The sequence below is a fragment of the Dasypus novemcinctus genome, chromosome 26 (assembly GCF_030445035.2).
Source record: "Dasypus novemcinctus isolate mDasNov1 chromosome 26, mDasNov1.1.hap2, whole genome shotgun sequence".
Classification (NCBI taxonomy): domain Eukaryota; kingdom Metazoa; phylum Chordata; class Mammalia; order Cingulata; family Dasypodidae; genus Dasypus; species Dasypus novemcinctus.
This window is the reverse complement of record NC_080698.1, coordinates 35,076,243-35,104,036: the sequence shown is the minus strand read 5'-3', so window position 1 is coordinate 35,104,036 and position 27,794 is coordinate 35,076,243. Positions and strand designations below refer to the sequence as shown.

At 44.4% G+C, this 27,794-nt stretch overlaps 1 protein-coding gene across 1 annotated transcript in view; it reads left to right on the top strand.

The window, feature by feature from the left end:
* PDZRN3 (PDZ domain containing ring finger 3) overlaps positions 1 to 5,561 on the top strand; it is a 240,348-nt gene extending 234,787 nt beyond the window's left edge. Inside the window, exons 8-10 of the mRNA XM_058288725.1 lie at positions 1,207 to 1,308; positions 2,406 to 2,522; positions 3,150 to 5,561. Coding sequence (XP_058144708.1) covers positions 1,207 to 1,308; positions 2,406 to 2,522; positions 3,150 to 4,694 — 1,764 coding nt within the window. The 3' untranslated portion in view covers positions 4,695 to 5,561. The remainder of the gene's footprint in view (positions 1 to 1,206; positions 1,309 to 2,405; positions 2,523 to 3,149) is intronic.
* Positions 5,562 to 27,794: the final 22,233 nt, after the last annotated feature.

The window sequence follows — 27,794 nt, the reverse complement described above, 5'->3', positions numbered from 1 at the left end:
TTGGTCTTGCCCCTAAGATGGGAACATCTTTGGCAAATGTAGCAAAATTGATTGAACAGTCTTTTAAATGTAACGGCTTGACATTTGACCATTAGATAGAATCATTTACAAGGGTAGTTTCTTCACCTCAAGCCCTGTTGTTCCTTCTGGTTAAAACAAGACTACTTCTTTCTACAGTCTTTATAATGTCACAGAATTTCAGATTCTGCCCTCTTTGGTTCATCGAGTCTCACTAGGCTTAGCTTTCTGTCTCTTCTCACTTGTATCTACTCATTTCTAATCCATGGCGCTTATGTCACCCTGAAAATTTTTTACTTCCTTCTTCCACTGCCTCTTCCCCAATTCCTGGGCCTCAAACAGAAGTGCAGCTGCCCAGGGTTCTGAGCGGAGTAGCCCAAATCATCTGCCCTGAAGGCTCTACTATGGGGCCTGGATATTTCTAATATGGGGCATGGAGTGCTAAGAAGCACCCCAAGACTCCCCTGGGTTCCAGACATCCTCCCTCTTACCTTCCTCATGTAGCAGCAACCCCACTTCCTCTTGTTAAGCAGAATTGACTACTCCAGCTAGGAGAGTCACCCCTTTGGCTGCCTGCTGGCTCACAGGCATAAGGAGTCAAAACGGCCAGGTGGGAGGCTCATCATCCAACTCAGCAGAGCCATCACTGTCTCCCGTGGACAGGCAGAGCTCAGAGCTCAGGATTTCTGTATGGAAATCCTGCAGGTGTGATCATGAGTGAGTCACCCTCCCACTTGATCTTCTTTGTCACCTGAAGACGCTAGTGTAGAACTGGAGACACAAAACACTGTGGATAATTTGATTCCCTCCCCTGCCTTCAAGGTCCATAATATTGACATCAGAACCACAGCTGCTGTTCTCCCATATTGTCTAAAATCACGGCATGGTGCTGCAGTGTATTCCATCCACACCCACCTCAGCTCTGTCTGCGCGAGTGGCCTGGACGTTCCCTCTTCACAGCGCCGTGGCCCCTGTATAACAGTCCCCTGGTTAAAGTTGCCTCTTAAACCAAACCCAGGCACTCTCAGAGGTGTGAACAAGGCCCTCTGTGGGTATACCAGCATTCTTTTCAGACCACCTGGATGTTTCATGGTCCAGCTGTGAGTGACAGAAACACAGGCCTGAGACAATCTACAATGACTTGCACAGTCGCATTAAGCTATTGTCCACCTTTTTTTTTTTTTTAAGATTAATGGGATAGAAGTACAAAACCGCGAAGAAGCCGTGGCTCTTCTAACTAGTGAAGAAAACAAGAACTTTTCCTTGCTTATTGCAAGGCCTGAACTCCAGGTAAGTCCGCTTCATGCAGACAAAAATCAGACGCCAAGTCCCTGGCCCTGCAGAGCCCTTCCTGAGTTATGAAACTGGACCCTGGAGAGGTCATCTAACTTGCTGTGACTTAGAGTCCATTTTTATGATTGAGCCGTTTGGGATGGCACAGGCTTCTATCTTGGCCTTTATACTGCAGACCCAGTGAGTTCATTGAAACAGGGATGGTAAGAAAGAAAAAGGGGAAGAATAAAACAGCATGGAAAATACAGCCAGGGGTTGTGACCACCAACATATTTTCCTTCGCCGGGCCTGACAGACTCTCAGGTCATCTAGATGAGTGTGGGTCTTGTTTCCAATAGCAGATGCTAGCATCAAGAGCAAGACGAGAACTTGAGAAGTACCTAGCCCAGGGGTCAGCAAACATTTTTTAAAAGCCAGATAACAAATATTTTTCACTTCACGGGCCATGCTGTGTCTGTCACAACTGCTAAACTCTGCCATGACAGCGCAGAAACAGCCAGTGGCAAGATACAAATGAATGGGCATATATGTATTTCAATAAAACCTTTTTTTTTTCCTAAACAAAAATGGGCAGCAAGCCGATTTGGCCCATGGGCTGTAGTTTGCTCACCCACAAACTAGTTTGTTCTTTGTCAATAAAGATAAGAGCCTGATAAAAGGGATAGGCCTTGTCCAAGACAAATAGCTAGTTAGTAGACCTTGTTCTTTTATGTCAGAAAGAGCTCTTTCCATGCTAACAGCGGTTTCTAGTTGTTCTAGTTGGGCCTGCTAACTCGTACATGGGCTGGCAAGCAGGAGGCGCTGCTTGATCTAGCCGCCCCTCCAACACGGGAGGCTCACCTCACTGAATGTAGGTCAGTGGATAAAGACACTAGAGACTTCCAGGACTTGGGGTGGGGTCAGAGTTCTCTAATGTGAGGACGGGTCAATTTTCTGATGTATAGCAAAACCATGGGTCAGATTGCATTTTGACACTCCTGGACAGAGCCTTAGAAATAATTCCCCAAGGTAACATCCTTTCTTTAAAAAAAAAAAATTAAAAAGAGAGCAAAAGGAAACTTTGGAGGTTTTATCGACTGCTGCTTCTCCCCCAGCTGGATGAGGGCTGGATGGACGATGACAGAAACGACTTTCTGGACGACTTGCACATGGACATGCTCGAGGAGCAGCACCACCAGGCCATGCAGTTCACGGCGAGCGTGCTGCAGCAGGTAACCCCGCCCCGGTGGCCTCCGTCTCCGTTCATGATGCTCAGGGATCAGAAGAGAACCACGTAAGGGCTTCTCTAGCTGAGCACGAATGAAATTCAAGCGGATCCCCTCCCTGCCTGAAAGAGTGCTGCTCTGACCTTGAAAGCTGACCTTGAAAGTTGAGCAATCAGGCCAAGGGACAGCTGTGCCAGCATTAACGCAGGGCTGTGAAAATAGTCACATTTTTGAAAGCAAAGCAGCTCCCTCCATTTACCCTGAGCTGCCTGTGGCGCTATATCTCCGTACTATGTCACTGTGGTCAGAGCCACGAGAGTCCATGTATTGAGTGCCTTAAGTAAACCAGAATGTGGGAAGCAGGTAGCAGTCCGGGGCCTTAGGTAGCACGTAATACCTTGCAGTCATTCACTGAGGTAAGGTAACTTTTACTATCCTCACTTTTCAGCTGAGAAAACTCAGGGTGAAGTTCTCTAGGCAGTTAGAGGTAGATGTGGCCAGCTCCAGGCCCTGTCCTAACATCATATGCTGCTGCCCGGGCTTAGGAAGGTAGAGCCTGCCCCATGCAGAAACGCTTGTCCTGCAGTGACAGATCCACCGTGTGTAACTGGCCCTGTCATTTTCTGTTATTAGAAGAAGCATGACGAGGATGGTGGCACCACAGACACAGCCACCATCCTCTCCAACCAGCACGAGAAGGACAGCGGGGTGGGACGGACCGACGAAAGCACCCGCAACGACGAGAGCTCGGAGCAGGAGAACAACGGTGACGAGCCCGCGGCGTCCTCCACCCCGCTGGCGGGCCAGAGGAAGCTGACCTGCAGCCAGGACACCCTGGGCAGCGGCGACCTGCCCTTCAGCAACGAGTCCTTCATCTCGGCCGACTGCGCCGACGCCGACTACCTGGGCATCCCCCTGGACGAGTGCGAGCGCTTCCGGGAGCTGCTGGAGCTCAAGTGCCAGGTGAAGAGCACCAGCCCCTACAGCCTCTACTACCCCAGCAGCCCCCTGGACGCGAGCAAGAGCGAGCCCGAGAGCGTGGACAAGGAGCTGGAGCTGCTCAACGAGGAGCTGCGCAGCATCGAGCTGGAGTGCTTGAGCATCGTGCGCGCGCACAAGATGCAGCAGCTCAAGGAGCAGTACCGGGAGTCCTGGATGCTGCACAACAGCGGCTTCCGGAACTACAACACCAGCATCGACGTCCGCAGGCACGAGCTCTCGGACATCACCGAACTGCCCGAGAAGTCCGACAAAGACAGCTCGAGTGCCTACAACACGGGGGAGAGCTGCCGGAGCACGCCCCTGACCCTGGAGATCTCGCCCGACAACTCCTTGAGGAGGGTCGCCGAGGGCGGCAGCGAGGGGGCCGCGGGCTCCGCCGAGGCGTACGGGGCGCCCCCGCGGCACCTGCTGTCCATCACGGAAGACCCGGAGGTCGGCCCTCCCGCCTACGGCGCGTCCCCTAAAGAGCTCGACCTCTGCCACTCCCCGGAGGGCAAGGAGCGGAAGGGCAGCGACGGGAGCGGGAGCCCCACGCCGGGTGCGCAGCCGGGCGGCGCCTGCCTCGCGCGCTCTCCCTACAAGCACGCCCACATCCCGGCCCACGCCCAGCACTACCAGAGCTACATGCAGCTGATCCAGCAGAAGTCGGCCGTGGAGTACGCCCAGAGCCAGATGAGCCTGGTGAGCATGTGCAAGGACCTGACCTCGGCCGGCCCGGCGGAGCCGCGCATGGAGTGGAAGGTGAAGGTCCGGAGCGACGGCACCCGCTACATCACCAAGAGGCCCGTGAGGGACCGGCTGCTGCGCGAGCGCGCCCTGAAGATCCGGGAGGAGCGCAGCGGCATGACCACGGACGACGACGCCATCAGCGAGATGAAGATGGGGCGGTACTGGAGCAAGGAGGAGAGGAAGCAGCACCTGGTGAGGGCCAAGGAGCAGCGGCGGAGGCGCGAGTTCATGATGCAGAGCAGGCTGGATTGCCTGAGGGAGCAGCAAGGCGCCGACGACAGGCGGGAGGTGAACATCATCGAACTGAGCCACAAGAAGATGATGAAGAAGAGGAACAAAAAGATCTTCGATAATTGGATGACCATCCAGGAACTCCTGACCCACGGCACGAAGTCGCCAGACGGCACGAGGGTATACAACTCGTTCTTGTCGGTGACTACGGTGTGATTTTCCCTTCTGCAGTATGTACATAAACACTACCGGTGGGGTAGAAATTCCTGCCTCGTTCAATGCGGCAAGTTTTTGTATATAAGATAAATTACAGTCCTCCTGTTTATAGTTGAAGTTTGCGAACTCGGCAACCCTGGGTGTCATAGCTCTATTTTAACGGGAGAAAAGCCACCCTTGCTATCCTGGAAGGCAATATTAACAAATAGTGTTTTTTTCAAATAGCAGTTGTACTTTTTTACTTGTTACCTTTTACATAAAGTGTTTAAATTTCAAAAAAAAAATCTTTTATCAAGCATACTTTCACAGAATAATTTGTTTAAGCTATATTCATATGAAAAAGTTAAACATGCTTTTTTCCTGCCTAAAACACAAATATGACTGCCAATATGTATTTTTTAATGGAATCCTATTTTATACTGTTACTTTACAGATTGTGTTCGGTACTCATGACCGTTGATGTATTATTTAGGTCAAGGTTTCAAATCAAAACCACCAAACACTTTGGTTAATGATTTAATACCCATAACCAGACCAGCAGTGTTTAGAATCAGGATATACATTGAAGCATTTTTCTGGTTTAAGGTTCCCAAGAGAGTGTAAAGGTTTTTACAGAAAACAAAAGATCATGCAGCTTTACCGAAGTTTAAAGCATGTTTGCAAATATTGCAGCCCAGCCCGTTGGAAGAATTTGCATGTACAGGAAAGTTGTCGATGGAGACGGTGTGTGGAATTTTAAGTGCTCATTGTAGTAAACCTTTGCTTTGTAGATTTGAAGATACAGACTTACAAAAAAGCTCACAGAATCATGATTAGTTACAAATGTTAAGTAAAATGAAGTTAAAATAAATTATTTTCTATTTGGTATGTTTTGAAGTGATTACTCATTTTGCAGTGGTGCCTACAAAAATAAAAGCCTTTTGCAATGTGTGTTTTTTCCCTTGGTTGTTTACCTTCTGCCCGGAACGCACTGTCGGATATGGAAACCAAAACCTATCAGGGCAGAAAGGGAATCCAGGTCACTGCTTCAGCCTAACCCTTACTGCCTGTCGGTAATAACTAATAACTGGGTGATGAGATCACCTTTCAATTTCTAAGATGCATCTGTGAATCAGGCAAGTTGTCAAAGAGTAACAGGGCTCACCGTAGTGGGTGGGCTTCAGGCAGATATCTTTCAGACTACAGTAACCCCCAGGACCCTAAATAATGGAATTTGCTACAAATTAGCCCTTGATTATAGTGTTTAAACCAATTACTGCTGTAATAGCTACTGAAAAATCAAAAATAGGATTAGTAAGGGTGTCATTTTCAGTTGCCAGATGCCAGACATCTGGTTTACCCACTGACCTGCCTGAAATTTTGATTGAAATGACCAGGTGATTTGGCATCTCAGCCATAGGTTCCTCCCACAGACCCTTTTCCAGCCCAAAACCACTTTGGGGGCCAGAGTTGTCAAACTAGTTAGTAGTTACCCTTGGAAGAGAACAACTTAACAAAAATAAGACACTGAAATTCTTAATCTTGACTATTAAAATGTCTGTTCCCTACCTCTTCCAAAACAAGGGACTGTTGATAAAATTGTCTGCTATATTATCCTATTAACCCTCCAAAGTGAAGATTTTGCAAAAGGTGGACTGTTATGGCCATGGTTCTCCACTACTATCCCAGTGCCACTTCCAGCAGCATCTGATCCCCATCTCCAGCACCCTTACTGCACACCCTGCCTTCCTAGGTTATATTTCACAGAGAACAGACACCAGTTAGATGGATTATAAATTGCTACGAGGCATACGTGAGCACACGGGTGTCTGTGGGGAAATAGCTTTCCTCCTCTTGCCCCAAAGGGGCACACGTGCCTTCAGGAAGGATGAACTCCAGCCTAAACAGTCAAAATGAAGTCAGAGTCAACCAGGAAGTTTTCTGGCCAGAATTCCCCATGTGTCACCATGTGGAGGATGGCCTTTGTCACTTGTGAAAGGGAAGAGGGACTACAAAAATACGCATTCAGATCCAGTCCAGAGCCTTCTGTTTGAACTGATTTTTAAGATCACTTCATCATTTAGACATACTTGGCCATGACTTGCAATGTTATACAAGGTTTCCTAAATCTAGTTTACTAAATCAACTCTTCTAAAAAATCTGAAGAATCCTAGAAATCACCACTTTACTAGTGAGCAGGAGACTCCAGGAAGGCAAGGAAATGCAGCACTTTAAAAACCAAACTGCAGGGAGCAGATGTAGCTCAAGTGGTTGAGCATCTGCTTCCCACATACAAGGTCCTGGGTTTGATCTCCATACCTACTAAAAACAAAAAACCCAACTCTCACTGGGGAATGGATGTAGCTCAGTGGTTGAGCACCCGCTTCCCATGTACATGGTCCTGGGTTCAATTCCTGGTACCTCCTTAAAAACAAAAACTGGGATTTGATTTAGGAACCCAACACCTGGGCCCGTAACTTCTTCAGCACAGACTTAGGAGAGAGCCCTCGTGTGCAATTAACTTAGGTGCATTCAACTGCACCTTCAGCCACAAAGTAAAAACGTTTCACCAGTGGATGCCTTGGACTGAGCATAAGCCACAAGACATGAATCCTCTATTTCTTCAATGAATCTGAGTCCCCAGGTGCCTCATGATGCAAGAATTTCTAATTTTCCTGGGTAATTGTGACAACAGAACATTTACAACCTCTCTGGCTGCCATAAAATCCTAGCTCCCCTAGAAACAGAAGGTCCACTGTAACCAGTGGGCCCATCTACTGCTCCCGCCTTGTAAATGTTATTTCCATTTAAGAATCTGATGGAAGTTCTCTTCACAGATTTTCTGTAGATTGTCTCTACAGAGAAACATACATAGAATAACACACAATTTCAGGGCTTTTTGTGTCCCCCAAAACCATTTTTGGATTCCCTCCAAAGGTGCATGAAGCCCGTGTTTAAAACCCACTGATTTTGGTAACTCTGGATTTATTTTTCAAAAGTTTTTTCCTCATTTGGTTTTTGTAGCACTGTTTAATTTTAATGTCCACTTTTAATATCTAGAAATACATTCTTTAAGGCAGCTAAAACTCAGCTGACCACTGGCACCTGCACTTTTCTAGGCATTGAGCTAATGGTGGTTTTTCTCACAGCTAAATAAATTTAGGAGCCATGAATGCACATTTCTGGTTCTCCAAAGCAGCCAGTCAACCAGCTCCATACCAGGGCAGCAGGAAGTCTGAAGTTTTAACTGTTTCTAAAATACAAAGGGAAGGAGGTGAGAATGTACTGATCATCTAGAAGAATGCTGTCCAATACAGTGGCCACTAGCCGTATGTAATTATTAAACACTTGAAATGGTCCTTCAAATGGAGATGTTCTATGAATGTAGAAGATGCTGGACTTCAAAGACTTTTTTTATGTGAAATATCTCTGATTTTATGCATGTCGAAAATGGTAACATTATTGGGTTAAAGAAAATACAGGGAAACGGACTTTGGCCCAGTGGTTAGGGCATCCGTCTACCATATGGGAGGTCCGCGGTTCAAACCCCGGGCCTCCTTGACCCGTGTGGAGCTGGCCATGCGCAGTGCTGATGCGCGCAAGGAGTGCCATGCCACGCAAGGGTGTCCCCCGCGTGGGGGAGCCCCACGCGCAAGGAGTGCGCCCGTGAGGAAAGCCGCCCAGCGTGAAAAGAAAGAGCAGCCTGCCCAGGAATGGCGCCGCCCACACTTCCCATGCCGCTGATGACAACAGAAGCGGACAAAGAAACAAGATGCAGCAAATAGACACCAAGAACAGACAACCAGGGGTGGGGGGGAATTAAATAAATAAATAAATCTTTAAAAAAAAAAAAAAGAAAATACAAAATTATAATTATTTTTCCTTTTAAATTTTTAATATACCCACTAGAAAATTTTAAATTACGTATGCAGCTCACAGTATATTTCTGTTGAACAGCACTGATACAGAGTATCAGGTATTTATGTACTAAACAATAGACTTTGTCATCTCAAAAAACCCTTAAGATAGTTCTGCAAGGCAAGTGGTATTAATAATGTTTTAGACTCAGATTAAGAACCTTGCCCAGGTGAGTACAGAGATGTAATTTGAATTCACATCTGCCTGATACCAAACCCTTTAACTCTCATCCCTATGCCTCCACCTATTTCTCAAGAAGTAATTCAAAGTGTGTTCAAGTTATGTTAATATTTGCAACATGGTCATGATTACAATAAAGGAAATCGCTTCGATGTGATAGGCATGTCACTCAGTTCCCTTTGAACTCTAAATTGAAGAATATTCTCTTTTAGCAAGAACACATGACAACACATAAAAATACAGGAATTGGGTGCAAATTAAGCTTTTCATCTTTTAAATGAAATGAGAGGATCCCAAATAGCAAAAATCACAAGTGCAATGATGTAGGACTTTACTCATCACCCTAAGGAATACTAGTTGAAGAACTAATTAGTATCTTAAACTGAAGGATGAAAATTAACCAAATAATTATCTACTTGTAGCCTTCAGAAGAAATAGGTTGCAGGTTACTTGTTAGCAAAATTGCCCAAAACCAAGGAAGCAAGTACAGTTCTCCCATAAGCAATTTCAGGTCAGACTTTTATTTTTGTTTCCCAGTTGTTTTCAGCATTTTAGGATTTTTGTGGATCTAATTAAAAAGAAATCACTAAAACAAAGATAAGATGCAAGAATTCTCATGTCAAATGCTATTGTCTTCAATTTTGGTGAGTTCCCTAAAGCAGTTAAAAACCAAAGTGTGGTTCTTTGAGTTTTCATTCAAATGGGTTTTCTGCTTAAATGATCCATTTTTCTTTAGCTTCCAGTTGCAACTAATCCTGAAAGGGCACAGTCCAGAGGGGCATGTGATTTGCCTGTAACATGGTTTTGCTTTTCAATGGCAGAGCACTGACCTCGGTGCACTCAGCATCTTTTTAAAATGAAAAATGGGGAATTAATGACCCTTACTTTAATGGGGCTAGTCCAGAGTTAAACTTGCTTAGCCAATTTAGTGAGTCTTGCGAAAATCCTCAAAAGCCAAATGAAACTCCCTAGGCCTCATCAGAGTCAAAACTATATAAGGATTAAATAAAATTATGCATTTAGTCTTCCTCCTAAACTGCCACCCCAAAACCTCATGGGTCTGATTTAACAGTTTCAACCCTGAGGAATCATAACCACCTTTGTGCTCAAGGACGCTGTGTAAGAAGCCAGCACAGCATCATGCAACCAGTATTTACTGTATGACACTCAGCTAGGGTACTCTGAGTGTTTATGGAGCTTATAGTCTACTGGAAAAGAAATTAGTAATACAGTCACCCCACAAATACTTCAAAAATGTGAACAAGGTTGGGGTGGGGGGGGGCCAGGTAGTGGGGTATTCAGGGAGGGTGTCCTCCAAGAAAGTTATTGTTGAGAAAAGACAGTGGTGGTGTTCCAGGTGGAAGAAGCAGCATATGCAAAGGTCCTGAGGTGGGAGAGGCATGGCTTACTGGGGGGAGGTAGGGGGAGTCAATGTGGCTTGAGCTCAGAAAGCAAGGGAGGAGAGAATGGCATGTGTAAGACCAGAAAGGTAGGAAGCAGCAAACCTGTCTACTTGCTAAATACCCATTCAGTAAGGCCAGTGTTTACTGACACTTAATATGTGCCAGATACTATGCCAACCATCCTTCGTGTTAATTCGTTTAACCCTAAATAGCCCTATGAGGTGGATAGGCTTATTAACCTTTTGCAAAAAAGGAAATAAAGAAGGAGATAGAAGCAACTTGCTCAAAGTGAAACAGCTGATATATGGATAAGTGGAAAAGTAAACTGGCATTGCTGACCCACGTAATCATACTACTGGAGAACAGTCCCTCATGATGGCGGCCGTGTGAATTTTCCCTGGAAGAGACTCATACATTTCAGCAGTTACATGATGTCTGAATAACCTGTGCTTAGCCTTGTGTGCCTAACCTTGTTCCAGCTCAGGGCTAAATCAGTTTATAAGCATGTTGCTGCCCGTTTCTGTGCCACCACGAACGATAACGTTAGGCTTAGTCAGCTCACTGCTGCGAGGTCAATCAAGCTGCCCTCTGGATAGAACCCTTCCCCCACTCGGGGCGCCACTCTCCCTTCATCCACGGACCAGGACCCACACACAGACCAGGAGCTTGTACGGCAGCTTCCTCTTTCCTTCCTTAGCAGCTGAAGCCCTTCCTACCAGTTCTTACTACCACTGCAACCCTCCCCCCAGAGTATTAGCTCGATGAGCCTGGTGCCTTGAAAGCACAATGAAGAAGATAAGTAGTTTTAGGGCCATACAGCATCTCTGGTTACCCTTTCCCCTGAAAACCCTCTCCTGAATGGCACCCTGTGGTTTAACTAATGTGGGTGTCTCCATATCCAAAGGAGGCTTTCCAAGCCCTGCTGCCAGCCATGCCGAGTTCCCTTCGATAAGGGCGCTCCAGAGGAGCCTACGCAGGAGCCACAGGTTCCAAAGGCGCTAAGCACACACCTCCTAAAGAAGTTCTTCCGTATCACTGAACTGGAAGCACAGCGACTAAATTCCTCATTTTCTGAGAAGCGGGAGGTTTAAGACATAGAACATAGGTTTCACAAATGCCTAAGTTACACAGAACTAACAAACACATAACCTGCCAGTTTGGTTTTAGAATAGAATCTTAGAGATAAAGGGCATTCGGTTCTGATGGAAAAATGAATGTCTAAGAACCACCTTAAATATGACGTGAATTTAGAGGTTTGCTCGGTTAAACTGGGCCTGCGCGAGAAAATATATGAGACTTTATTACCTTAAAAACATGGACGTGCCCCTCCCTTGATTCCAAGCCACCAGAGTTTTAATGGTACTTTCTGAGGGAGGCTCATTTTTTACCAATTTTTAAATAGACATTTACGTCTTCTGGCTCTTTTTGACCCAGCCTTTTCTAGAGACCTCTTTCTATTTTCCTACTAGAGTCAGTTTTTTAACATTCATTCAAGGTATCATGATCTTCTTTCCCCTGTGAGCAAGTGCAATTTGTAAACCAAGCTTGGAGTTTTTTCCTTCATTTGGTATCAAGCATAATTCCAAAAGACATGTGTGTATCATTTTGCACCTAGGAACGAGGCCAAATGTTGAATGATTTATTAAAACCCGCAACAGCTCAACTAGGGGTCAGCCTATATGAAGCCGGAAGACCTGGAAGTCTGACAGCTCCTCTACTAACCTCACTTAGTACCTTCGTGGTCTGGCCACAGGGCAAGCAAGGGCACACACCTCTCCAACTAAAGCTTTGGGAGATGTCAGCAGTGGGAGGACCAACGCAACCCACCAGTAATTCACTTACAGCAAGACACTTCATTTTTATTTATTACTGACCCAGAGACGCCCTTACATTTCCACAGAAACCTCCAGACGCTCTTCAAATTATATGATACACAAAATTGTGCCTATAATTCAGGGGATTTGCAGAACTGAAGTACTTCCTTAAGCTAAGACGTGGTATATGTTGTCTTAACCCCCTAAGTCAAAGAAACCTCTCACACCTTCCAATGCTCAAACCAAATTCCCTTTGGCGTCTTGAGGATATAGATTGTTTTGAGCATTGGTGAGAGCTATGGACACTCTCACCCCAAAAATCAACATCTGTGCCACATTTTACCTGCAATTTAATGCCATTCCAGATTTCACAGGAGCCCTCCCACAAGCCAAGCTCGGTCTGATGCGAGGTGGAAAGGATCCAAGGCAGAATGAGGCCGTGCCACTCTACCTTTGCTGAGAGTATGTGTATTAACCTTGGTGTCCAGAAAATAAATTGTACCCTTGGTTCCTGGGTTGGGAGACTGCTCAGAGCATGGACCATGACTGACGTGGTATCTTGAAAGAATTATCAGTTATAAATGGTGCCAAATAATACCAAAATGCTTTCTAGAAAAAATCCTTCAGATTCCCACGTAAGAGTCATAGAGACCTTGGGGTTGGCTGTAACTGGCAGGGCACAGGCGTCTATCACCGACAGGAATGAAGTACAGGTGATTGGGTTGCCTTTCATTACCCTCATGGGAAGAGTTCATGGCACAGAGTTCTCTGTGTCAACTCTAACTTTAAAAACCTAGGAATGATAGAAATAACTTGGATACACTTAAGGATTGTGGGAAGATGGCAGAGTAGGAAGCGCCAGGAATCAGACCCTCCACCGAGACAACTATTGAACTGGTGGATTATCTGAATCAACCACTTTGAAACTCCAGAGTCTAGGGAAACACTCGTGCAGATCCAAGGACGAGCAGGAGGAAGAGGCTGGTCAATTGCAGCGAAGACCAGTGAGTTTCACCCTCCCTGCGGCAGCTGTCATCCACCACCGCCGCCACCACCCCCAGCCTTGTGGGGAGCAGCAGGGCAGACCGCAGCCAAGGCTTCTGGCACAGCTTGTGGTTGCCAGGGTAGGATATAAAGAACTATTCCTGAGTTAGGCATGCAGGGCAGCTAGTAAACAGCTAGGAACTGTCTGAAAAAAAACTTGGGAATTTCCAGAGACCAGAAGAACACTGTACAATATCCAGGGAAGAGCAGAAAGAAGAGACTGGTAAATGGTGGTGAAGATCTGTGAGTAGGTTTTTCCATCTGCAGAGGCTGGTGCCCATCTCCCACTGGCACTGCAGGCTGCCTTGGGAGCCAATCCCAGCCTGGAAATAGTAATCTTTCCCAGGAACAGTGTGGGGGAGACATGGTCAGGCATTGACTGCAGCTTTTGATTAGTGAATCCAGATTGCTGGGCTCCAGTTTGAGATCAGCTACAGTTTGAACCCACCCAGGACAAAAAGCAGTCGGCAGCCTCTGTCTTAACCCCACCATCAACAGGGGAGGACGTGGGGCTGATTTAGAGGCACTGTAACTTCTCTGGGTTTGCTGAAGGTGGGTCCTCCACCAGAAAGGGGGAGAATGAATAAAATTTGCAAATCCTTAGCTAGACTGACAAAGAAAAAAAAAAGCAACCAGAAATGAGAGGGGGGACATTATTATTGACCTCACAGTAATAAAATTTAAAAACAGATATTATGAATAAATGTATGCCAACAAATTGGACAACCTAGATGAAATGGACAAATTCCTAGAAACATAGAAACAATCTACATGGCCTCTAGAAGAAAGAGAAGACCTCAACAAACCGTTCACAAGTGAAGAAATTGAATCAGTCATCAAAAACCTCCCAAAGAGAGAAATGGACTTGGCCCAGTGGTTAGGGAGGCCGTCTACCATATAGGAGGTCTGGGGTTCAAACCCCGGGCCTCCTTGACCCATGTGAGCTGGCCCATGTGCAGTGCTGATGTGTGCAAGGAGTGCCGTGCCACGCTGGGGTGTTCCCCCGCGTAGGGGAGCCCCACACGCAAGGAGTGTGCCCCATAAGGAGAGCCGCCCAGCGCAAAAGAAAGTACAGCCTGCCCAGGAATGGCACCACCCATACGGAGAGCTGACCCAACAAGATGACGCAACCAAAAGAAACAAGATTCCTGTGCCCCTGACAACAACAGAAGGGGACAAAGAAACAAGATGCAGCAAATAGACACAGAGAACAGACAACTGGGGTGGGGGGGAAGGGGAGAGAAATGAATAAATAAATAAATCTTTTACAAAATTAAAAAAAAAACTCCCAAAGAAAAGCCCAGGATCAGATGGCTTCACAAGTGAATTCTACCAGTCATTCCAAGAAGAATTAATACCAGTCCTGCTCAAACTCTTCCAAAAAATTGAAGAGGAAGGAACGCTACTTAACGCATTTTATGCAACCAACATCATCCTAATACCAAAGTCAGATAAAGCTATTAAAAGAAAATTACAATATTTCTAATGCATATAGATGCAAAAATCCTCAACAAAATACTTTGAAATCAAATCCAGTAGCACATTAAAATAATTTTAAGCCATGATCAAGTGGGTTTTATCCCAAGTATGCAAGGGTGGTTCAACACAAGAAAACCAATTAACCAATCAAAGAAGAAAAACCAAATGATCATCTCGATTGATGCAGAAAATGTTGTTGACAAAATCCAGCATCCCTTCTTGATAAGAACACTCAAAAGATTGGAATAGTAGGAAACTTCCTCAATGTGATAAAGGGCATAAATGACAACCACAAAAGATTGAAACCGTCCCTCTAAGATGTGGAGGAAAACAAGTATGCTCACTGTCACCAATGTTAGTCAACATTGTGTTTGAACATATAGTAGAGCAACTAGGCAAGAAAATGAAATAAAAGGCATCCCAATCAGAAAGGAAGAAGTAAAGCTTTCTCACTATTTGCAGATGGCATGACCCTATATTTAGAAAGTCCCAAAAAGTCTATTACAAAGCTACTAGAGTTAATAAATGAATTCAGTAATGTGGTAAAATACAAAATCAACATGCAAAAATCTGTACTGCTTCTATACACGAGTAATGAGCAATCTCAGGAGGAAATCAAGAAAAAAATCTATTCACAATGGCAATTTTAAAGAATCAAATATTTAGGAACAAATTTAACCAAGGATGTGAAGGTCCTATATACAGAAAACTACAAAACTTTGCTTAAAGAAATCAAAGACCTGTAAAAATAAAAGGAAGGACATTTTGCATTCATGGATTGAAAGACTATCCTTTAGATGTCAATTCTACCCAAACATTTACAAATTCAATGCAATCCCAGTCAAAATTCCTACTGCCTGCTTTGCAGAATTGGAAAAGTCAATTATAAATTTACTTGGAAGGGAAAGGGACCCAAATAGCAACAAACATTTGAAAAAGAAGAATAGGTCAGAGGAGGACTCACACTTCCTCATGTTAAAGCATATTACAAAGCTAAAGTGGTAAAAACAGCATGGTTTTGGCATAAGGATAGATTTATCGGTCAATGTATTAAATAATTGAATTGAGAGTTCAGAAATAGACACAAACATCTGTGGACAATTGTTTTTTCCCTTTTTTTTTTGAGGCACTGGGAACTGGGATTGAACCTGGGACCTCATATGTAGGAAGCTAATGCTCAACTACTGAGCCACATCGGCTCCCCTGAGTTGGTTGTTTTTTTTTTTTTTTATTGCCTTTTTTTTTAATTGCTTTTTTTTTTTAAAAGATACATAGATCACAAAAAAATGTTACATTAAAAAATATGAGAGGTTCCCATACACTCCACACCCATCCCAAGCCCACTCCTCCTACATCAGCAACTTCTTTCATCATTGTGGCACATTCACTGCATTTGGTGAATATGTTTTGGAGCACTGCTGCACTGCATGGATTATAGTTTACATTGAGTTGGTTTTCTCATTTGTTTTGCTTGTTGTCTGTTTTCGATTTTTTTAGGAGGCACTGGGAACTGAACCAGGGACTTTCCATGTAGGAAGCAGGCACTCAATCACTTGAACCACATCCACTCCCTACAATTGATTTTTGACAAGGCTACCAAATCCACTCAACTGGAACAGAACAGTCTCTTCAACAAATGGGGCTGAAAGAACTGGATATCTATATACAAAAGAATGACACATCTTATTTAAAAATTAACTCAAAATGGATCATGAATCTAAACATAAGAGCCAGGACCATAAAACTCCTAGAAGAAAATGGAGGGAAAATCAATGACATCTTGTAGAGGGAAATAGTTTCATAAACTTTACACCCAAGGCACAATCAATGAAAGAAAAAATAGATAAATGGGACTTCCTCAAAATTAAAAACTTTGGTGCAAAATAAAATAACGAACAACCTCTTTAAGAAATGGGAAGGAGATTTGAATAGACATTTTTCCAAAGGGGAAATGCAAATGTCTAAAAAGCAAATGAAAGGATGCACAATATCACTAGCTATTAGGAAAATGCAAATCAAAACTACCATGAGATATCATCTTATACCTATTAGACTGGCTGCTATTAAAAACAGAAAACTACAAGTGTTGGACAGGATGTGGAGGAATAGGAACATTCATCCACTGCTGGAGAGAATGTAGAATGTTACAGCCACTGTGGAGCATGGTTTTTTGGTTCCTCAGAAAGCTAACTATAGAATTTCCATATGATCCAGCAATCCAACAAATAGGAATGCACCCAGAAGAATTGAAAGCAGGGATGCAAACAGATATATGCACACCAATGTTTATCATGACATTATTCACAATTGTCAAAACTTGGAAACAACCTAAGTATCCATCAACAGATGAATGGATAAAGAAAATGTGGTATATACATACAATGGAATATTACTTACCTGTAAGAAGAAATGAAGTATTGACATAGGTACCAATGTGGATGAATCTCAAAGACCTAATGTTGAGTAAAATAAGCCAGTCACTAAGGACAAATATTGCATGATCTCACTGATATGAATTAAGGATGTTGAGCAGATGCCCAGAGGTACAATCTGGAAGACAGGTTACCAGGAGATAGAAATGGAGTAGAGGGTGGTAAGCTGATGCTCAGTCTGGGCAGAATCTATGAGAAGGTGGATGGAGAGGTTTGGTAGTGGGTGGGGATGATGGTGGTTTAGCGATGTGAATGGGGTCAATGATGCTGGAGTGTGAGGATGAGTGGGGTTGGGGGGTGGATTGGGCTATCCATAGAGCTGTGGGGAGAGCTGAAGGAAGGAACTCTGGGGAGGCAGAGGATTGTGGTTGACAATACAATTGTGGGAGTGTTCCTTGGCAACTATGGCAGGGGAGCATCACTGGTGATGGATGGGTATCAGTGGTGGGGGAATGTATGAGAAAGGGTGCATCTGGGGCATACCTCTATGGAATATGAATGCACGCATGTGGTCATAAGGTTGTTATCTCAGTGAGTGCAGATCCACACAAAAACCAACAAAATGTTAAATTTCCAGCCTGGAGAGTACTGCTACTGTCTCTAATAGAATGGCAAGAATCTCTAGGGTACATAGATAGTGCCTAATAAAAGAAAACAGACCAATATGCCAAGCCCTCGATATTAATGCTTGTACTTACGAACCTTGTTCTTGTAAAATTGGAAATTTAGCCTAATAATATCTATTGCCTAAGCGTTACCTCCTGAAAACCTCTTTGTTAATCAAATGTGACCTTTCTCTAAGCCAAACACAGCAGATAAACATACTGCCTCAGCCATACCCCCCCAGCAAGGGACATGACTTCCAGGGATGAGCCTCCCTGGCACTGAGGAATTAACAGATTAACACCAAAGTGCCAACCAGTGATGCATTTGGTAAAAGACCTTGACCAAAACAAGGAAAAATTAAATACAAAAGTGTTTACAACTAAGAGATTTCAAAGCGAGGAGGTCATTCCAGAGGTTATACATTTGCCTGTCTCAGGCTGATCTCAGTATCTGCCACAGCAGACAAAGCCTCAAACAGGGGTGCTCCTGAGGGCTCTAGAGACATCTGGACACTATAGGTAAGGCAGACAACCCCAGTAAATTAGCAACCCATCAGTGGGACTTACTTTTGAATATATGATAACCTATTTCCCCAATATAACAGAGTTAGACTCATTTTAATTTCCCTACACATGATTCTTCTACCCCTTTTATTTGAACCTATAATTAGTATTATACCCTTTAAATATATGTCTCAGAGACTCTAATCTTCAGTCTGTTCATATGCTAGTTGAGCCCTGAATCTCAGCAGAGTTTCAGACAACACCTACTCTCCAGTTCATTGGACTTGTCCAGGAGAGCTAACAAAATGATGATGATGGACAATCCCCATTCCCAAAAGCAGAGAGTATCTACAAATGCAAGATAAACAGTTCCTTCCATCTTCCCCATAAGATCTAAGCTTCCTCTCAATCTGAAGTAGAGCAGGTATTACCATCCCCAAATCCTTAAGATATAGAAACATAAGGGGGGAATGCAAGCATGGACCAAAGAAGACATTTTTTTTTTGTAGTAATAAAAGAACTTGTAATACTGATGTAAAGATTATGGTTGCCAAAGGTTCTGAGGGGGAAGGAGATAAGAACTGACAGATCTTACAGCCTTTTAGGGCATTGGAATTGTTCTGCATGATATTCCAATGATGGATAGAAGCCATTATACATTTTATGATGCAAAGTATAAACCATAATGTAAACTATAGACCATGGTTAGCAGCAATGGTTCAGTATTTGTTCATCAATTTTAGCATATGTACCACACTAATGTAAGATGTTATTAATAGGGGAAATGTGAGAGAGGGAAGGGTGATGTATATGGGAATCCTGTATATTTTTTACCTAACTTTTCTGAAATCTAAAACTTCTTTTAAAATAAAGTTAAAGAACAACAAAAAAGAATACTACAGGCCATTAAAATAGCAAGTTCAAAGGCCTGGGGTAGGAAAAAACTGTCTTTGGGAGTAGACTGTCTGACAAGCCACCCAATGCAGTTCAGGGGTCCATGCCTGACTAGGGATCTGGAGTGTTAATATTGGCATATTGATTTTGCCTTAAAAGCAAGGAACACAAGGTTGGGTCTCCTCTTGACTAGCTAGTTAAAAAGCCTGCCCTCTCTCCCAGCACAGGTGCCTTTCTTGTTTGGCTGTGCATGTCAAACACCAAGCAAGACCATGATGTGGACAAGGTGTCACTGACAGAGGCTGGATTGTTCTCCTATCAGGGTGAACTCTCAGAGACCTTGGACAATGGGGCTCCCAGGTGTCACCCACTGAGCAAGGCCAAAAGATCTGGAAATTGTGCAGGGGCACTGACTTTCAACATTTTACTCTGAAGCTAGTCCAGTTCTCATTATTCCAGGACAATAAACAAAGACTGCTCCAAGACAAATTCAAGATGGCCTCATAAAAAAGTGGACAAAGGCAGCAAATGAGAGAAAGCAGTGACAGACACAGCAGCAATGATTCACGCCGCCTGGAGCCAGGGCAAGGGAAATGAAGCCAAGTCACATCCAGTGCTCACTGCATTGTAAAGACCCACTTCCAGCCTGGGCAACACACAAAGTCAGACAGAGATGTGGAAGAGGCAGCTCGCCTCCTCCCCTGCCCCTCCCCTTCACCTGTGAGAAAAGATGTAAGCCACTAATGACACCACTGGGAAAACTTGCTTCATTTTCATGTGTTTAATGTTTTACAAAAAGAACCCAACAGAATGTTAACAGAGAGCTATTTCTCAATGTTAGAAAGGGCAAAAAATGTGTGCTGTTGATGTCCTTAAGATACCCACGATACTGTTACCTATGGCAGATGATTAGAATTTAGATGAGGAGTCAGCAAACTTTTTCTGTAAAGGGCCATAGTGAGTATTTTAGGATATGTGAGCCAAGAGACAAAATAAAGGCTTTTATATAGGTACTTATATAAGAAGAGAGAAAAGAAATTTCCACAATTTTTAATTGACAAATTTAAAAATATAATAATTGAGTGCAGTTTTTTGTTGTTGTACCGGTCTATTCTATTGGGAAAAATAGAATTATTTGGGAGAGAGGAATAACATTTTCCTTAATTGGGATTCAAATTTAGTGTACCCTACCATCAAACTGATTATAAATGTACATTGGTAAAAACCATTCTTAGCTCGTGGACCATACAAAAACAGGCAGTCGGGAGGATCTGGCCCATGGGCCTAGTGTGCTAATTCCTGGTTTAGACCATCATCACCAAAATTTGGTATACCTCCAAAATATGTGTCGTCTTCTTCCTACCCACATCCCCAACTCCAAAAAAGCATTTTAGTAAACTGTTTTGAATGTAACTCAACCTGATTTAACAAGGACGTGTGTGATGCAAACTATGTCTGGACAGTTAGAATTACATACTGGAGATGGTGATTCTTTCTCTGTCTTACTGGGGTCTGAGATGTCCTTAGAGATGCCTCAATGTATCTGTGCAGTCATCTACGTCTCAGCCATTCTCAGGCGCACACACACCTCCATTTACCCCACCTCGAGCTCCCCTTCCTTCTATTCCCTGGTCAAGAATGAACATTGTAGTACATGTGTGTATACAGAAATTTCTTTAGGCCCTTATTTCTGACTTTAGCCCAATACAAGTTCTTCTGTACCTTCCTAACTACTCTCTGCTAGAGACTGGACTCTACCCATCCTCAAGCTACTGGTTCCTTTTGAGCAGATAAGGCACATGGATATGCAAGTACTTTGTGAAGGGAAAGGCACTCTGCAAACTTTAGATATTGTAACTGCCTGGCTTCATGCTGGGCCTAGAGTCATCTTTTCCCAGTCATAAGCAGAGGCAGCTCTTGCTGAGCTCATCACAACTTCATCTAGACATTCTCCAATACCCAAGAGGCATACCCAAGAGGTAACACCCCAGGAACCTAAAGAACATAGGTTTTCAGTGTGATCCCAACTCTTCATGTGTTTGTTTCTGATCTCTGGCACATTGAATCTGGAATCTGTTCCCTTATTTATAATTTGGGATACTAATACTAATACCTATTCCAATCATTTATCCATTCACTACAGAGGTATTTACTGAACATTATATTCTAGAGGTGTGCTGGGGCTAGATCCACAACAGCAAAAAAATTCAGGAAAAAAAAAGTCCTGGACCTCATGGAGCTTATATTCTAATAGAGGGAATACATCTATTAGAGGCATTCTAATATAATACCTGACAGAACGAGATTGTTAACCCCTGGTTTAGGCTGCTGTCCTTGCTCCAGCATTGGCTATCGGCTAAAACTGACAGACAGATGGAGAAAATATTTCTAGAAAAATCCTTCCTGGAAAGCCTAGTGCTTATGATAGCCTCCTAAGTGCTTCCCAAGTAAGTCAAAACTTTTCTACTTATAGGTTGTCATTTACTTCTTTAAAATAAATAAATATATATATATATATATTTAAAGAAGTAAATAAATAAAAGAAGTAAAGAAGTGAATAGTTTCAGAGTAGATGGTTACCCAACCCAAACAGTTCCCAAATGTTATCCAGTACATCTCATGCCTCGAGGGCTATTTAGACATGTATCGGGCCTCCCACAGGTCACGGCAAGGCAATGTCAATGGCCCCTCCCTCCAGCTTTCCACCAAGTGGGAGATACTGTGGTATCATCACCACTTTAGCATTCCCAAAGCTCACATACTCAAGAACAGGACAGGGGCAAAACGCCTGCTGGCCACTGCTTATTCTGAAGTTTCCTATCCCTCTTCTCAGCTTCTCTCAAATGGCTTCATGGCCTGATTTTTAAGTGCCTATTTAAAAAGTAAAATCAGTACCAGTCCCAAAGACCCAGGGTCAGGGGTAAGCCTTGGGTCAATATGTGGTGGGAAGATGCTGGGGTCTAAGTACACACTGGGACCGTCCCATCTCCAGGAAGGAGCCAGACTGGCCAGACCGCCATAGTTAGAAGAGGGAGAAGGCAGAGAATAACTTGTGAACCACTCCCTCCCTGGGGATTTCAAGGGCCAGAACATCAGCTCGACCTCTGGCCTGCCCCAGAACTACAGGAGGGGAGCAGGGCCTGGTGTGCGAGGAGCTTCTGCTCCCCTCACCTGAGGCCCCAGAAGCCTGGCCAGCCATACAAAGGCCTGGGAATCGGGACAAAGCCACCCCGAAAGGCCTAAAACGGTGCATGCAACCTGACAGGGGAGCAGGTGACCTTTCACTGTCTCCCCTTAGCTAGGCGGTTGATGGTCATATCTACAACCCTTTTCAAGGATTCTTCCAAAGAGGAGCCTCAAGTATGGTTCAGCCCTGCTCAGAGGATTAACTGCACAATCTAGAATATTTTCGAAGGAGCAGTTCACCAAGACACTAAGAAGCATTAGACACAAAAGGGCTTCATATTCTGAAAAGTTTGGGAATGTTGGATCCAATCAAATAGGCAATATTTCTTGCCTTTTTGAGACTTTTTTTTTTTTTTTTTTTTTTTTTTTTTTTTATTTAACTCCCCTCCCCTCCCCCGGTTGTCTGTTTTCTGTGTCTTTTTGCTGCGTCTTGTTTCTTGTTTCTTTGTCCGCTTCTGTTGTCGTCAGCGGCACGGGAAGTGTGGGTGGCGCCATTCCTCGGCAGGCTGCTCCCTCCTTCGCGCTGGGCGGCTCTCCTTATGGGTGCACTCCTTGCGCGTGGGGCTCCCCTACGCGGGGGACACCCTGCGTGGCGCGGCACTCCTTGCGCGCATCAGCACTGCGCATGGGCCAGCTCCACACGGTTCAAGGAGGCCCGGGGCTTGAACCACGGGCCTCCCATGTGGTAGACGGACGCCCTAACCACTGGGCCAAAGTCCGTTTCCCTTGAGACTTTAATATGACAAGGTACTGTGTGAATCTCCGAAGAAAAGGAAATATAATCTACAAAAATTCCCATTTACTCTCATTCCAGGTTTTTCATCATTGCTTTGTATTTCTTTTCATAATGCTCATTCACATCTCTGAGAACCATGTATTAAGGAACACACTGGGGAAATGCTGGCAGTGACCTCTGAATGAAGGATAACTTATTACAGACACACACAGGAGAAAGCAACAAGTAAGCCAACATCTAGCCAGCCTGCTCTGCAGCAAGGTCCACAGCACCCTTCAAAGAAGGGAAAAGTTTATTATTGCCATTTTTTTTTCCTGATAAGTCCCTACCAGGGCAGAAATGACTGAAATTTCCCAGAATCCTCTTCCCGTCCTACCGTACCAAAGAATCCAACTACCATTTAAAGATTTGTTAGGCAGTAAAAGCAAGCACTTATTCGAAGCAGAAAGACTCAAAAAGCCTCAATTGTGATTAGCTTTGCTGATAAGAGCTTAGCATTGAGGTGAACAGAGATTTACTGAGAGCAGCCCATGCAGGCCTCTTGGCTAGTGTGACAGGTTCACAGAGCAAGTGGAAATAGAATTCTTTGTGATTAGTCACATCCTTCCTGCCCAGAGCTCACAGATAACTGCCACAAGCTGGAAGTCTCAACGAGATGTCAGGTGGGCTTTACTTGGTCCTTTGGCCATGCAGTCCCAGAATTATAGAGCTGGCAGCTTTCTCAAACCTCCTTACTATAAAGTTGGGGAGACTTAGCTCAGTGGGGCCAAACTATGCTGAAGGTCCCACAGAGGGTTTGTGGAAGTCCAAAAGGAGAAAATCCCAGTCCTCTTGTCTGGAGTCCTGTGCTTCTATCTCTGTCTTTCTCCTTTGAGAGGCCATGAAAGCCAAGTGAAATAGAGGAACTTGCCAAGTGCCTGGGACAGGGAACTGCTGAGAGGTAGCAGTCACAAGTCTTAGCATTTATTGAGCACCTGGTAATGTGCCAGGCACTGAGCTAATATCAGGCGGTTCTCAGGGAGCCTCTGAGGCATTTGCCTTTGCAAGGTAAGGGGACCCCACTCTGTGATGTGCCCAAAGGAGCAGAGTTGGGAGGCACACTTAGGCCTGGCTCTGAAACCCACTCTCTTCACCACAATCCTGTGGCCCGCTAAGTACGCAGTAAACTAGGGGCCCCACTTTAAATAAATGAACATTGGTAGGATTTCCTTTGCGTAGAAGGAAAGTCATGAAAGCCAAGGCATGTGTGACCTCACAAGGGCACCTCATGCCTTATTGGGTGACCCTGGTAAGCCCTCCCAGACAGCGGTATGTTTTGTTTTCATTTATTCTCATCCCTGAGTGAGAGCAAATCTATAGAGTTCTTACACAAGAAAACATCTATATTTGCCTGGAAACTGGTGCACACTTTCCTGTTTATTTACAAAAACAGGACCATAATTTCTGTAACCCGCTTTTTCCCCTAAGGTATATCTTTCCATGTCAATGGATAAATAGTGCATCATCATTTTTCACAAATGCATAGTGTACCATCATTTGGATACACCATTTATTCAATTATGCTGCTACAAAGACCATTTTAAATTGTTGCCAGTATCTAACTCATACAACCAACACTGTGGTAAATATCCTAGAAGAGACATCTTGGTGCCATTGTTCTAGTCTTTATTTCACAATCCAGCAAGTGGAATTGCAGTATCATTTCATTTTGATAGATACCATCTCCAAGAAGGCTATACCAACTGATACTGTGACCAGCTGTGTGTAAGTCTGTTAGGCAACACCTTCCCATGACAACTATAGAAACACTATCTGCACAAATAGCCGTCTGGCAGAGATACAGTGTTTCCAATCAATCCAGGTCCTCTATTCCCAAGCCACCAGCCACCAGGACCATTAAAACAGTCTCTTGACTGGTCTTCTAGAATTTACTCTTGCCCACCCTGTGAATGCTCTCTCCTCAAGGCAGCCAAAATGATCTCTTTCGAACACAAATTTGATCATGTCCCTTCCCTGTGCCTAAATCTTACCATGATCCCCACGGCTCTTTATAAAAGCCCCCAAGATCCTTACTTAGCATGACTCCAGCCCACCTTTCCAGCCCAGTCCATGCGCAGGCACACTGACCTTCCTGCATTTAGTCCAGAGTGGTCCTTCGCACCAGGGCCTTGGCACAGCTGCTGCATTTGCTACAACCCTTTCCCCTCCTCCTTCCCTGTTAGCTCCTCCCCTGCTCTTAAGTCAGAGAGAGACATCATCTCCTCACTGAAGCTTCAACTCCTGTGCATCCCCTCCAAGCTAAGGAAGGGTCCCCTGCCCCCCTTCACCCCAAAACCATGAATAGCAACTTGGCATTTTCTTTCCTATCATTTATTTAAATGGTAACAACTTGTCCCATGAGCTCTTGGCACGTAGCGCTTGCTAATCCCTAGGACGGTGCCCACCAGTGTGAGGAGGGGAGGAATAGAGGCCCAGGCTGGGAGAGAGGAGAGAGGAGGAAGGGGGAGGGAGACAGGGACAGAATGGGGAAGGGAAACAAAGCAGGGGGAGAGGGGAGAAAGGGGGTGGGGAAAGGAGGGGGTGGAGGGAGAAGATGATGAGAAGGAGAATGGAAGGAGGGAAGAGGGAGAGGGAGAGAAGCAGGTTTTACATGCGCTCTTACAAGGAAATGGGAAAGGAGGAAAAACTTAAAGTAGTATGTGAAGAACCAACTGCGGGGGAGCTCTTTTACTACGTAGAACTTGCTCTTGATGCAGCCACTGGATAAACAGCAGGCACCCGTATGTTCCAGGCTACATTCTAGTCACCAGAGATCATCAAGGTACAAAGTCCCTAGCCTCCTGGAACTCAGGTTCTAGTGCGGGGTGGGGAGAATAAGCCAGGAACACATATTCCAACCAGAAAGCAGGTGAGGCCACGGTAAACCGTTGTGGACGCTGCCACTCCAGGCGGTGGCCCGGGAAGCCCTCTCTAAGGGGATGGCTCCTGAGGAGATGGCAGCTAGAAGAAATGCAGGCAGGGTGCTCCAGGGCTGACGGTTAGAAGCCAAGTGCCTTGAGGTGAGAACCAGAACTAGTGAAACAGAGGTGCTGATTTAAAGACAAGCCAGCGTCCACCCACTGTACAGCAGAGGTAAAATCTTCCCAGCGTCAGAACCAAACTGCCATAGGAATGAGCTCCTTAAGGCTCGTGAGTTAAATATAGTCTGAGACAAACAGCACCATCAGATATAATTTTAATATCAGTAAGGATTTTAACTCTATCAAACAGAAAAAGGTGCGTGATTTTAAATACAGAATTCTACCAAGTTCAAAGACCTTGAAGGTCAAAGGACTGCCAAAGGCACTACAGGGTGTACAGGGGCGGCAGATGCCAGGGATCTGTGTGACCGGTGGGCAGAGCCAGGAAGACCCTGGCACTGACTGAGAGGCAGGCACTGTGTGTCCATCGGGCCACGGTGTGAACTGAATTTGCATCCAGCTAGCTTCCCTGGCCACTGGGGAGCTTCAAGCCCCTGAGATAAAGAGCTCAAAAGTTATTTGAAAAGGTAATCTCCCAATTTTTGAAATGACCTCTGTTTCCTAGACAAGCGTCTTTTAATCCCAGAGTCCGAATGAAGTAGAAAAGTGTTTGTGAGCAACAAACCCACATAATATTTTTGCATTAAAGATTCTTTGCACATTTGGGTTCTATGTACTTACACCTTTTAGGGGAACTTAGCCTGATGGAATTAACCAATCCCTCCTGTTCATTACAGTTTAAAGTGTGGACTTCAGTAATTGATTTAGGCTAGTGGTTTTTAAGCTGCAATCTAACTAATTCAGAAACATTTAAGAGACTTTAATACTCAGCATATTTATATAAGTTTAATTTATTAAATTTACAAGAATTACTTAAGCACTTTGAAAATTCTGAGAACTCATACAATTGAAGTAAACAAAAGTTTTTAAAAAGAAAATTGAGTATAGTCAGTTAATAAATGCCATTTAAAATGTTTAAAAGAGTTAATTAGCCAAGGTAATAAATGAGCTCAAAGACTAAAAAAGGTCTCCTTTAAGAGATTGTTAACTATGAGATTTATAAATAGGATAATGAGATTTATAAATTGGATTTTAAAGTCTAAGTAAAAATTTGAGTGTAACTTTAATAAATTAAATATTTTAAGAAAACAAGTACTGAGTAGTTTTTATGCTTTCCAAGACATTACAAAACTCACACTAATGCAAAGAAACAAGGCCCCAAACCATACATTCAAAGAGAAAGGATGGAGAATTAACCCCTGCTTTCCCGTATCAGAATTTCCTCAATCGTATGAAAGGATGGTTGCTTTTGGGTGGGGTGGGGGTGTGCATTTGATTTTGTTGCTTTTCCTTTTTCTTTTGAGTCAACGTATTATGTGCTTTACTTCAGCCCAAAAAGTCAAAGGCCTCTCCTTTCCTGGTTACTGTGCAAACAACAAAATCTATAAGCAAGATCTCCACCCTGCCAATTTGGGGCACACAGTCCTCCCACTCCTCCCTCAGCATAGCCCTGATGCCCAGAGTTTACAGGCTAGAAGTGACCTCAGATACTGCCTCCCTTTATCTCCACTGAACCAGCCGAGGCCGAGGCGAGGCCGGGAGCACAGCCTGGCCCAGATGCCACGGGCTGTGCCGGCAGAGGCACAGAGAGGAAGCCCCCTGCCCCTGGCTCTCTGGAGCAAGTAGCCCTCTTGGCTGCCCTCTGAGCCAACACCAGGCAAGTGCTGCTGCTGCAGCCAGAGAGCCAAGGCGGTGAAGAAGCCAAGGCGAGTGCTGCCATATTCGCCCTTGAGAAAGATCAGTTTACCCTCTGCATTTATATACATCCCCTGAATTGTGCCAGCAACCAGCTTCTGTCAAGGGAGAGGTAAAACCTGGTTGATGTTAAGCCTTGAAAAGAGGGGAT